At 42.4% G+C, this 13935-nt stretch overlaps 1 protein-coding gene across 3 annotated transcripts in view; it reads right to left on the reverse strand.

The window, feature by feature from the left end:
* The window catches only part of LOC135088078 (meiosis-specific nuclear structural protein 1), a 46333-nt gene that overhangs the window by 2868 nt on the left and 29530 nt on the right, over nucleotides 1–13935 (reverse strand). For all 3 annotated transcript variants that reach the window (XM_063982963.1, XM_063982962.1, XM_063982964.1), the window contains 5 exons: nucleotides 12498–12664; nucleotides 6152–6366; nucleotides 5118–5235; nucleotides 2936–3076; nucleotides 899–1039 (listed from right to left, as the gene is read on the reverse strand). In XM_063982963.1, coding sequence (XP_063839033.1) covers nucleotides 899–1039; nucleotides 2936–3076; nucleotides 5118–5235; nucleotides 6152–6366; nucleotides 12498–12664 — 782 coding nt within the window. The remainder of the gene's footprint in view (nucleotides 1–898; nucleotides 1040–2935; nucleotides 3077–5117; nucleotides 5236–6151; nucleotides 6367–12497; nucleotides 12665–13935) is intronic.

Here is a 13935-nt window from a genome sequence, read left to right on the forward strand (position 1 = left end):
CAAGACATTAATTGGAAGGCACATGTAGATGATCTCTGTATGAGAATCAATCGGTTTGTATATGCATTGAAACAAGTTAGGAAAGTGACTAATATATCAACAGCACTAGTGTCTTACCATGCCTATGTTGAATCGATTCTGCGCTACGGCCTCATAGCGTGGGGAAATAGTACAGATTTTAATAGAGCCTTCATCGCGCAAAAAAAATGTATTAGAGCTATAGCTGGGATACCATCCGACAAATCGTGTAGACCCTTATTTCTAGAGTTTGGTTTGATACCATTACCGTCTTTGTATATTTTAGAAATATGTACTTTTGTCAAGAAACATTTTACGTTGTTCAAAAGAGTCTGCGATATAAATTTGCGAACCCGTAGAGACCCAGATAGACTTGTTCTGGAAGTCATACCTAGATCTGAGAAATATAACCGAAATTGTGTAGCAATGTGTGTTAGAATATATAATAAAATACCAAAAAGTATAAAAACATTAAATTCTAGCCAATTTTCAAATAAACTGCGTGGATGGCTTAAAAGTAAAAACTATTATAGTGTCACAGAGTTCCTTAATGACCGAGAGTTTTGAATATAATGATTATGTAACAATATTTAGCACTAATGTATGTACCTTTAACATGACTGGGTTTTTTGGCCCAAAATTAATATTTGCATGCTTCGTGTAAGCAAAACATGACTGAACATTTTTCTGTGTAACATCTGTATATACCGTGTTTTAAGCAAATAAATGTATTCTTATTCTTATTCTGGTCGGGATTTGAACCCAATTCAGAAATCCAGGTATTTGTTACAAACTATGTCTTCAAAAAAAAAACTACCACCACCACCGTCAAATAGCATTGAACAGCCTCCAACCGATACTGAAAAGCCTATCCACCAACCTCCTTCTTGACAAAGTCGAGTTTCCTTTGCATTTCCTTCTCGCGGTTAATCTCAGCAGCCGTCAGCTTAGTCTCAATTTCCTTCGTGATTTCTTCCACCTTGGCCGTCGCCGCAGACCGCACCTCCATGAGCTTAGAGTTCTAATGTACGTGAAAAATAATGGATGGTAATGGTTAATGCGGGATCAAATAAAGATGGAGTGAAATTAAATGACAATGAGTAAATCAACTAAATGAAACAACACAACATTTAGTAAAACTAATTATGGAAGAACATTAAATTGTAATATGAAGCAACTACCTGTGCGGAGATTAATGCAGAATTCATGTTATTGAAGATAACTACAGCTACATCTCCCGAGCACCTGTTAGTCGAGTTGAAAAAAGCTACACTTACAGTAGAAATTTGCAGTGGGCAGATCGTCGATTTTGATGATCCTGAAGGATTCGGATGCTAAATTGAGTATTCAGGCTCGATAATTTCCATAGTAACTGATCATTAGCGGCCTGCATCCAACCTTCCTGCTGCGTCTGAAGTCTCATCGTTGCGCATAGTTACACCAGCGCCTTTCTGCTACCCTTTGTAGGTCATCTGTCCACCTTGACATGTGGCCTGCTGCGGCTGCCTGCAGGCCTGCCGCGGTCATCTGTCCACCTTGACATGTGACTGGTACTCACGTAGTTGCGCAGCTTCTGCCTGCAGGCCTGCCGCGGTCGTCGGTCCACCTTAACATGTGACTGGTACTCACGTAGTTGCGCAGCTTCTCCTTCTGCTCGGCCTCGAGCAGCAGGCGGCGGCCGGGCCTGCTGCGGCTGCCTGCAGGCCTGCCGCGGTCGTCGGTCCACCTGGTGGTACTCACGTAGTTGCGTAGCTTCTCCTTCTGCTCGGCCTCGAGCAGCAGGCGGCGGCCGGGCCTGCTGCGGCTGCCTGCAGGCCTGCCGCGGTCATCTGTCCACCTTGACATGTGACTGGTACTCACGTAGTTGCGCAGCTTCTGCCTGCAGGCCTGCCGCGGTCGTCGGTCCACCTGGTGGTACTCACGTAGTTGCGTAGCTTCTCCTTCTGCTCGGCCTCGAGCAGCAGGCGGCGGCCGGGCCTGCTGCGGCTGCCTGCAGGCCTGCCGCGGTCGTCGGTCCACCTGGTGGTACTCACGTAGTTGCGTAGCTTCTCCTTCTGCTCGGCCTCGAGCAGCAGGCGGCGGCCGGGCCTGCTGCGGCTGCCTGCAGGCCTGCCGCGGTCATCTGTCCACCTTGACATGTGACTGGTACTCACGTAGTTGCGCAGCTTCTGCCTGCAGGCCTGCCGCGGTCGTCGGTCCACCTGGTGGTACTCACGTAGTTGCGTAGCTTCTCCTTCTGCTCGGCCTCGAGCAGCAGGCGGCGGCCGGGCCTGCTGCGGCTGCCTGCAGGCCTGCCGCGGTCGTCGGTCCACCTGGTGGTACTCACGTAGTTGCGTAGCTTCTCCTTCTGCTCGGCCTCGAGCAGCAGGCGGCGGCCGGGCCTGCTGCGGCTGCCTGCAGGCCTGCCGCGGTCGTCGGTCCACCTGGTGGTACTCACGTAGTTGCGTAGCTTCTCCTTCTGCTCGGCCTCGAGCAGCAGGCGGCGGCCGGGCCTGCTGCGGCTGCCTGCAGGCCTGCCGCGGTCGTCTGTCCACCTTGACATGTGACTGGTACTCACGTAGTTGCGCAGCTTTTCCTTCTGCTCGGCCTCGAGCAGCAGGCGGCGGCCGGGCCTGCTGCGGCTGCCTGCAGGCCTGCCGCGGTCGTCTGTCCACCTTGACATGTGACTGGTACTCACGTAGTTGCGCAGCTTTTCCTTCTGCTCGGCCTCGAGCAGCAGGCGGCGGCCGGGCCTGCTGCGGCTGCCTGCAGGCCTGCCGCGGTCGTCTGTCCACCTTGACATGTGACTGGTACTCACGTAGTTGCGCAGCTTTTCCTTCTGCTCGGCCTCGAGCAGCAGGCGGCGGCCGGGCCTGCTGCGGCTGCCTGCAGGCCTGCCGCGGTCGTCTGTCCACCTTGACATGTGACTGGTACTCACGTAGTTGCGCAGCTTCTCCTTCTGCTCGGCCTCGAGCAGCAGGCGGCGGCCGGCGGCCTGCTGCAGCTTCTCCTGGATGGCGCTCTCCAGTGCCGTGAACCGCTCCTGGTTGCCCGCGCGCACCTTGCGCACCTGCTCCTCCTGCGCCACACAACACGTGTTAGGCTAAGAACTCATGGCGCGATTTTCACCCGCGTCCGCGGCGGTTGCGGGCCCGCAGCTTCTGTAGAATGCAGATACTTATGTAAAAACTAATGCACAACTCACGACGCAGTTTTCGCCCGCAGCGGGCGCGGTTGTAATCGGGTCCCGCTCCGCGGTTACATTTTGTACCAGTGACTTAGCGCGCGGCGCGGGTGAAAATCGCGCCGTAAGTTCTTAGCCTTAGGCTTCTTGTACACTAAGAAATTTCGTCGTGTCTGCCGCAGATAGGACAAGAATTTCAACGGACCTAGCTACGAAAATTTGCTACACATTGTACGCGTGGCAGGTCACCAATGCGCTGGACCGACCAAGTAAAAGCACCAGTGGGGGACGGCGTATGTGACTGCACCAGACAGTCTGCCAATAGAGAGAGATGGAGGGAGATCGTGCGGAGAGTTGTAACCGCTTCTACAACCGAGGTGAACAACGCCTCATTGTGACCACGACCGCTCTGCCTGACTGCTCTGCGTAACGAATAAGAAGAAGTACGCGTCTCTAGCACAGACAAGAATTAATTATTTCTTGGTCAGCGCCGGAGCCATGTACACGGTTCGTGTGAAGAAATGACGCGAATTCTTGTAGGCCCGGCGACTTTTCTTAGCATGTACAAGCGGCCTTAAGGTGGCGGTTCACGTCGCGACAGAGGCAAGAGACCGAGGCGGGAGACTGCGACCGTTACTTGATTATTATGCCTGTTTTCACCATCAATCCCTAATTTTTTGCTGCTTTTACACTGCGCGGAAATTATCCAAGTCAAGTCAAAAAAACAGTGGGATGAAAAATGAATTAATTTCATCCCCACTCCACTGTTTTTTTGACTTGGCTAATTTCCGCGTAGTGTAAATCCGCCATTTAAGTGACCCCTATGGTACGTACCCCAACGCACCCGTTCACAGCCAAAAAAAATTGCGTTTTAAAATGGTCAAAAACCCATCATATTCTCTAGATACTCTCAGCTACGTTAATAGCTTTATTGCCATGAGTCTGCGCCGAGTATAGCTCTTGTGCCCGTTTTCACCATCAATCCAAGTGCAACACATAACAGGAATTTTGTTTACATACGGGTCACTTAAAAATTAGGGATTGATGGTAAAAACGGGCATTAGTCTCTGTCTCGCTCGCGAACTGCCGCATATATATTGCCTAAAGACTCGTCTGACGTCTCGGTGGCTTGTCTCTGTCGCAACGTGTACCGCCGCCTTTACTAAACACACTTGAACGCGTCGAATTCCAGATTTCAAAACTGAATTTGTCATTCTTTGAACTTTTTTCCATAAAATGATTGTGACTAATTCTTTTGTAGGTTTTCGGGGTTAGTAACCTATTCGGGTTAGTGACCTATTACCAGCCGCAATCATAGTCATAGGCCTATGCTCAATTTAAGCCATTAAATGACGTCCGAAGCAGATAATCACAATAATTATTCGGTTAGTCATTCTTCAACGTTTATCCAATTTTTTTTTTATGTAATGTTTCATCCTAAACTACCCAGAATATATCGAAAACTAACTAGCTAAACATAGATTAATCATAGGGTACCTAATTTCTAGAACACGCTGGAGAATACACGTCATCATTAGTCGAAAAGGATATGAATTTATGGTCGCGAAACGAAAAAACACGTTCATTTAAAATCATGCACTTTTTTTAAACCTTAAAATCAACGAATTTAGTACGCAAAACAACATCGATCCCTAATGTCAACATTTGAACTTACATGAAAGTTAAAGTATTTACCATGTTACTAAAGCCTGGTCCGTGAGCACGTAGAATTTTGTCTAATGACCCCAAGCTACCCATCCTTATCGCTCGCGCGTAATTATGTTGCTATCGCGCTCGTACACTCACTGCGGGCGCGCGTCGCAGTCGCGATAGCAATATAATTACGCGCGAGCGATAAGGATGGGTAGCTTGGGGTCATTGGACAAAATTCTACGAGCTCACGGACCAGGCTTTAGCAAATAAATAAAGTTCTTACATGTTCCCGCAGACGCTCGAGCATCTTCTTGATGTTCTCGTCGCGCTTGTCGGCGGCCGTCGCCATCTTGTCCTCGATCGCCTTGTACACCTCCGCCGTCTGCTGCTCCAGCGTCAATCTGCGGACACACGTTGATGCTATGAAGCTCTAGAACTTCGAACTGTGTTGTTCTGATAAAATTCATTGCGGGTCCAATGACAGTTTAACTTTCCCCCGGGACTTGACCTTCACTGGTTGGGTTTTTATTGACGGTCAAGTTGTAGATCCTGGATACACAGGAGGGAAGCGGTTGGAACGAGAGGTGGGAATAGTCCCGTTATGATTATGAAGCTCTAAAGAACGAATCTCAACGCAATAATATTGGAAATTTGGAAACTTATCAAACAAGATCTAATTGATTTAAAAATGCAGATACTAGTAGTTCGGCTGTAGTCATTGGCTACCATGGTGAACCACGCGTATCGACAGAAACTTACTAAGTATATTATTTTAGTAACACCTTGAAGATATTATCCACAGCAAAATATTTTCCCAAAAATGAGGGGGTACCCTACGACTGTCAAATCACACAAATATTTCTACATACGTTATATTTTAAACTGAACTGGTCTTCCTCGCCGTTGAGCTGTCATAAAGTGATCCTTTTCCCGTCAAAATAATATTATACAAGTCACAGCGCCAAAAACGCAAATATGGTCGAACCAAACAAACTTAGCGACGCACTGTAGCAGATGAGGCGAAAAAGATCGGCAAGACTTTTAGCGAGATCAAACGCGAAGCTCAAGACCGAACGCGATGGAGGACTGCTGTGGACGCCCTCTGCCTCATCTAGGGGACATAGGACCTTAAGTCAAGTCACAGCTCCGACTGACCTGGTCTTCTCGACGCCCTCGAGATGGTCCTTGAGGCGCGCGCGCAGCTCGTTGATGTAAGCCTCGCGCTTCTCTTCATGCGTCTCCATCTTGCGTCCGGCGCCTGTCATAAGGTGGCCCGTGCGGCCGTGCTAGTGACACACCATTGCAGCTCCCACTGACCTGGTCTTCTCGACGCCCTCGAGGTGGTCCTTGAGGCGCGCGCGCAGCTCGTTGATGTAAGCCTCGCGCTTCTCTTCATGCGTCTCCATCTTGGCGTCCAGCGCCTCCTTGGTGTTGACGATGAAGCTGTTGGTCTGCTCCATGCGGATGCGCGACGCCTCCTCGATCTTCTGCATCTTCTGCGCGATCGCGGCCATCTTGCTCGCCTCCAAGCTCTGGAAGAGCGAGAGGTTGATTATAAAACAGAAAACACCTATACACCAGAAAAAAATATCTTTTTTTTGTGCATTAAAAGGCAGGTATTTGACCGCAATCGCACCTGGTGTTAAGTCAGATGCAGTTTAGTGCTCTGTAAGTGCCTATTCAATCTCGCCTTGAAAAGGCCCGGCTTATAGTGTTCATGATCTTGAAGTCAGAAACGACAGCATTGTATTACACTACTACGACGTAATAATAAGACAACAGATCTTGGTAAATGTCTGAAGATTTAAATAAGCATCTTTTTAAGTTCAGTAAAAGAAGTAGAAGGTAATCCTGGGAATCATGATATTAGAAAGTATGATAATATGATGGTGGAAGAAGCACAATCGGTGAGACATATGCGCTTTAAATCAGCTACGTCACTTTTCCTCTCTACGATTTCTAGTTCAATCATTGGAGTTTTAAGATTGAATGTGTTTTCCACATCATGACCACTAGAGTTATCCTAGAGTGAAACTTCTGGAAAATTACCCGCTAAGTTTATTATACTATCGCTAGAGTTATCCTAGAGCAGTCTTTCCCAAAGTGGGCGATAACGCCCCCTTGTGGGCGCTGCAGGCTTAAAGGGGGCCGGTAAGAGACCCAGAAAAAAAATCGAGACGTTGTGTAGGCTTGGGAGGCGTCATCTACTAGGAGGACTCTTAGACATCGACTGAGCTCGACTCTTGACTACAAAAATGGGGGGCGCTAAAAATAACACTGGGGAACAGTCATTTTGCGGCATGGTAGTTTAGAGTCAATTCTGTATGCGACTAGTGTGCTGAATACTAGAAAAATATTAGATTTGTCAAATTGACTCTAGATCTTGAGATAAATACTATTAACTATTTATATGAAAAAACCAAAATAAAAATACCAATCTGTATAAAAAAAATATTTACACTAAGATCCTATTTAAGAACGATATAAAAATTAAAAATATACAGGGTGTTAGGTAAATGGGTATATGAGCCGACACTAGCCCATGTTAACATGGGCATATAAATGGTATGGTGAAGTCAGAAATTCGATATCATCATTTTTTTAATTTTATTTTCATACAAAATAAATTTTATAAAATCCGATTTGTATGAAAATTAAAATAATTAAAATGAAGATATAAATTTTCTGACTTCACCATACCATTTATATGCCCATGTTAACATGGGCTAGTGTCGGCTCATATACCCATTTACCTAACACCCTGTATTTGCTTTTCATCAAATAATATTAAAAAAAAGTACAAAAAGCTTTTTCTGTAAGCTTTTATGTTATGGTTTTGGTCAGGAAAATTCCATAATGGACAACACGCATAAGTTGTAATATTAAGTTAAATTATGACTTAATTTAAAGTTTAGATCACACACATTACACTAGTTTTTATTTCACCTCAATCCATCCAGTATTACCGAAGATAGAGCCTCGAGAAGTTTACGGACATTTTAAAATTTTCAAAAATTTCCAATATTCGCGCGTGACGTCACAACATGATTTTGCAGCCCCCGCACGTTAACCCATTTACCACTTTTTGTCTTTTTCCAACTAAAATAAAATTTTACCTAACTGACAACTGTTGTTAGTTGTCATCGTTCAATCACATTTCAAGCTAGGCGCTAAAAAAGTAACCATTATTATGCCACCTATTGCCAATTTTGTGCACTATGAAGCCATTTTTACATTTATGCACTTAAATATAAATTTTCTGGAAAAATAACCAAGTTTGTGTCTCTGTGCTCAATAACGAGTAAATAGTCCAGTTATTTGTTAATTTTACTTGGAAAGTTTTCCGGAATTTTTGAAAATTGGTGAATAAATAGATTTCGCTATGTTTTTTCCGAATTTTGTGACCTCGTTTATAGCCGCGCGCGCGCCCGCCTTATTGAAAAAAATCCGCCTTAAAAAGGTTTTTGACAACTACTTTTTTCATTTTATAATTTTTGGGACATAGACAAGCTAAGAAGCTTTGATAAATGTGATAAATTTCATGTAATGTAAGTTAAATAGATTTAGAGTTGTGAAACAGTCAAATTAATGTACCTGCTAAATTGCGAGTTATTTTTTCTTTGACAGGACACGCTGCCGGGTGTCCTAAATATGCTGAAGTATAAAAAAATTCGCGTTGCTGAAGTATACATTTTTTTTGTCTTGTTTGTTTCTACTTTACATAATTGTATCCTACTAATATTATAAATGCGAAAGTTTGGATGTCTGGAAGTTTAAAATAAAGTAAAGTAATGTTTATTTCTCACCAACATAACAGATAATATTATGATAACAAACAATCAGGAAAAACAAAAAGTAAGAATGTTGGTGGGTTGATACCTGAACTAGGAAGATTCCTGTGTCTCAGGTTTGTTACTCTTTCACGCAAAAAGTACTCAACGGATTTTGTTGAAACTGTACAATATTATTGTTTTGTTTGTAACCCAGATTAACATATAGGCTATAATTTATGCCGATCTGTGACACTAAATTTCATGCAGGTGAAGCCGCAGGCAAAAGCTAGTCGTGAAATAAATAGGAAAGTTTAAGGTTCTGAAACGTGGTCGCTTACTATGGGCCTCATAAGAAGGCTCAAGGTCACCCAAAGGGTGATGGAGCGGGCTATGCTCGGGGTTTCCCTGCGTGATCGAATCAGAAATGAGGAGATCCGCAGGAGAACCAAAGTGACCGACATAGCACGCAGAATTGCTAAAATCAAGTGGCAGTGGGCGGGACACATAGCTCGTAGAGACAGACAGAGTTGGGGCAGAAAATTTCTTGAGTGGCGACCACGGGCTGGAAGACGTAGCGTGGGCAGGCCTCCTACTAGGTGGACCGACGATCTGGTAAAGGTCGTGGGAAGAACCTGAATGCGGGCAGCGCAGGACTGTTCATTATGAAAAACCTATGGAAAACCCAAAGGCCTCTCGCCTTTGTCCAGCAGTGAACGTCCTTTGGCTGTAACGACGAAATAGGAAAGAATGTAACTATCAAAAATCTTCTCTAAGGCAGCATTTTTCCAATTTCGCAACGAGCGCGGCAATCACACTTAACTAACAGACTAACAGAGAGCATAGCGAAATCTATTTTAATCACCAATTTTCAAAACTCCCGGAACACTTTCCAGGTAACCACGTTAATTTGTACCAAACGACTAAACTACAATTAAATTGATATAAAAATTTGGGTACATCTTCTCAAAAACAAAAGAACTGGTGCTAAAAGAGTTAAGTGACGTTTTGACATTTGTAGAGGGCCTTGTAGAAGGGGAGGCTATGGTGCTGAATGTGGATTAACTCGAGTGTCATAGTAACTTATTAGACTGCTAAGCTTGATGATAAAAAAAAAATATTTTATTCAATGTACATAGTCTGGTCATAAGTTCTGTCATATGATAATAACTTTTGAATTTTGAATGAAGGTTTCAAAAACATTTTTTACTGAATTAGAATTAAAAAGAAAAAATGTGCGATAGTTCGAATTGTATTGTATGTGTAGTGGACGCATAAAGAAGTCCGAACTGCAGTTGTCACGTTGCATTGCTACGCGCCAAAGCAGATTTTCGTTGTGCTGAAAAAGTTTAGTTTATCTTTTCATTAAATGATAGGTATAGGTGTGCCAGAATCTCATGGCAAACAAAAATATTGGAAAAGTGTGTCTTTCATATGGCAAATGTCTATGGCTTTATTGTCACCTGTCAAAGTAAATCAAGTGAACTGTCAGTCGCTGCAGAAATTTTGTAATCTCTTCATGCCTATTTATTATTTTTGTGAAAAAGTCGAAAAAGCTCAAGCAAGTTATATTGTTTGCAATGTGTATTGTAATAAGGCATAATTCAAAGTCAATCTTTGATTTTAAAGCGCGTCGTTGAGTTGACAGTAAGTTGGAGTGAAATTGGATACATTTAGTTTATTACCTAACTGCGTCAGAAGGAGGGTTTTTTTAAATATTATTCTTATAATAGCTGCTTTATCGGGGGTTTCAGGTGTACCTCACAAATTGGTGCAGAGGAATGGTGAAAATGTTATGACCATGCCATGTAAATACAATTGAAAAACATTTCATCAAGTAAGATGTAAGATAGAATAATTGAAATGGTGGAAGAGCAATTTATAATAAATACCTCTTTATCTTGATCATCTATTGAAGAAAAGTGGAATCCTTGGAATCGTTTTCTAGTTCTGAATGAAGTGATTAGTTATAAGTATGATACATAATAAAATTAGTTACATAAAGTAATATACGATTTACTTATTTTTCAAGACATTTTCCTATTATTATTACTGACGGGATTGCTACCATGTACCTTAGTTTTGAGATTCCAATATTTCGGCACTGTTGCGCCATGCGCCATGGTCACGGAGTAACTGAAGAAATTAAAACCAGACATCGTTCAGATGTGCGTTCAAAAGACCTGAGATTTAAAAAAATCCCACGTTTTGTTTAAACAGTAAGCGAAAAAAAAGTGACTTGAAAATGGAATACAAAATGATAAGGTATGGTAAATGATAAGTCTTTATCAATGAAGAAGCAGAAGTTCAATTTCATGTGTCCTCCATCTAGGCTAGTTTCCATTGTCACTCAAAGTTTGGCTGCGGTCTCAAATTTGGGCTTAATTGAGGTATTTTTTGAGTGAGAGGCATAAGAACTAATGCCGTTTTATATCAAAAATGCATACTTAGAGGTAATCAACCAGGTACAAAGTATTTCCTTGATGTATGTTAGTCTGCCACTCTTTAGTAAGTCCCGAAATCCCCGCTTCGGCTCCCCTACTAACCATTCTAACCATTGTACACAGATAATATCTTACATGCAGCTTTTCATGTTACTACGTCACATTTTCAAAATCCGCGCGGAAAATCGCTCCTAGCGGAAGAGCGCACTTTGAGCTTGAATATTTCAGTCATTTTTAAAGATATCAAAAAAGTAAAAATACAGTATTCATTCTAATTTTTTGTAGTATTTTTTGGCATCTTCAACAAAAATTGTGCGCCATGTCCATTATGGCAACAGTAATCAGCCATCATCTGGCGGTCCCATTGACCGTGGATATCATTCTTCCACTATCCTGATGTTCTGGTAGAACCGTTCTGCTTATTCCTCGCTGTAATCACTCAGATTATGGGAGAACCTGTCCAAATGGTTATTGTAAAAAAAAATATTTAATACTCAAATTAACTCCTTATGTGTAAAATTTTTAAAACAATTTAGCAACCAATTCTGAAAAGTCTGGTGCTCTATGACTCCCCAAATATTGTTTGACTACTAAAACAAAGCTTAGCCATGCTTCAGATTCAATTTGTGTTATGGTTTACAAATACAGTGTCTTTTATAAGAGTACGGATTTGCGGTCAATCGAATTTATTTTTTCCGTATTCAAACGGACGTTTCAGGACGTAAAGGACTTTAATTTGGCTGACTTTTGATCATTTTAGTGATTAGAAAGCTCAGTTCATATCTTTGGCCTTCCAAATTGAAGTCCTTTACGTCCAGCTTGGCTCCAGTATGGCAAAGACTCTACACAAGGCTTGCAGACGATATTGGACCCCCAATATTTATTCTTTTATGGAAGTTTTATACCAAAGTATGCTTGGTAGGTTTTTATCACTGCCTCCGTGATCTTATTTCTTTGCTTTTGCAAGTTTACAAGCCAAATATTAACAAAAACTGTTCGGGTTGTAAACGTAAAGTTTTCATAATGAAATCATATTTTTTGAGACAAAAAGCTCTTTAAAAATTAATTTAAAAGACACAAACTGATAATTTCAAGGTCTAGTAGCTGATTACTAAATTGTTGTAAGTACAACTACACTAATACATGAGTAGAAAATAAAACTTAGTGGGGTATAATCAAATTAATATAAGTTTAGGGAGGGTCGTTTAATTTTTTTCATTGATTTCTTGCGTCTCGTTTATCTCAAGAACCAGAGTCAATCCAAAGAAAGTAAATGCACACCATTTATGTCTAATACATGTGTTTACAAAAACCATTAACAAAATAGATGCCGCAGATTTTTTTATTTTTTTTGTTCCGCAGTGTAATTTATTCTCAAAGTGGGCAGTAGACTAAATAAGTTTGGGAACTACTGTCCTATAGTGAAGCTTCTGGAAAAATTATACTTACACGTCTCCTCTCCTCTGCAGCCTTAAGTTTCTCCTGGATCTCCTCGACTGAAGGCGTCTTTTCGGGCGAGTCGGCGCGGCGCGGCGCCGGCACTCCCACCGGCTCCGCGAGGATCACCTCGTACGCCAGACCTCCCTTCGACATCTCTTGGCAGCGGATTTCAGTGGCTACGGACAAACAATCACGTCATGAGATGTAAGCCTAACGGGACTATTCCCACCTCTCGTTCCCACCACTGCAACTCCTGTGTAGCCAGGATCTACAGCTTGACCGCCATAAAAAACCTAACCAATGAAGGTCAAGTTTGTCCCGGGGGAATGTCATTGAACTCGCAACGAAATTAATCAGAAGAACATAGGAAGAGTTCAAAATTCAGATGTAAGCCTAGCCGAAGACCACAGATTTTTTTTGTCGGCCGACAATTTGGTCGGGCTGTTAATCAGTATGGCCATGTATGAAAGTGCGCACATTTACATTGATATCGGCCGATTCTTCATTAAAAGATAGAATCGGGCCAAACTTTCGTCCAACTAAAAGTCGGTGGTGCAAAGCAATGAGATCGTGGCTGTGCAATGTTGAGCTGTGGATCAAAGCTATCCTAAAACTTAATTCAGTTTTTACATTTATAAACAGATTTGTAATAAAAAAGGACAAGGTTTATGAAATTTTAAACCATATGTTATTAAGATGTTAGATAACTCAAGGAGTTATCAAGTACTGAGAACTAAGGAAAGTTTTGAATTTATGAACGTAAACGCACCCTTCAGAGCTACTGTTGTTAATTATGATTAAGAATACGCTAGCGACTAAAAATAACACCAGTTTGTGGATAATTTTATAGCAAAAGTTTGATGATTCATCAAGATTCAGAGATGAGCCAAGTTTAATAGACTATAAACTCTTATTTACTCAAAATAGGATAAAAATGATAGCCAAGTCACAAGATGACCAGAGAATTCAGAGATTGTTTGTGATTGATTGGGAACCACAATGATTAGCATTCTGTATTACGAGGAAATTGACATAAATTCTTGCATTTAATTAGTTCGCTAAAACCGTCATTCTCTGAACCAAATCAGAAACAAATGCTTTCCATAACGCCATTACCACCCCAAGGTCTATTAGGATTAATTACAATTTATGCTTAGGGAGCCATTTAATTAAACGTGTTTATTGCAAACGCTGTACACGAACTAAATTCACAAGCGTGTATACAATTTAGCCCCGGGCCCAAGTACACTTAAGCGTTGTATAATTAACTCTAGTCTCAATTTAGGTGGCGGAATTTTAAAACGCAAGGGTCTTGCGTCGTCCAAATTCCCGCTATTTTCAAGGTCGGGTATTAAACTTGCGACGACAGAAACCTTTGTTTAATTATAGAAGGGAGGACCTAAGCGACCTCCCTGGGGGATGACTCATGCGAATATTGCTTTCGCTA

This window comes from Ostrinia nubilalis, chromosome 3, assembly GCF_963855985.1.
Source record: "Ostrinia nubilalis chromosome 3, ilOstNubi1.1, whole genome shotgun sequence".
Classification (NCBI taxonomy): domain Eukaryota; kingdom Metazoa; phylum Arthropoda; class Insecta; order Lepidoptera; family Crambidae; genus Ostrinia; species Ostrinia nubilalis.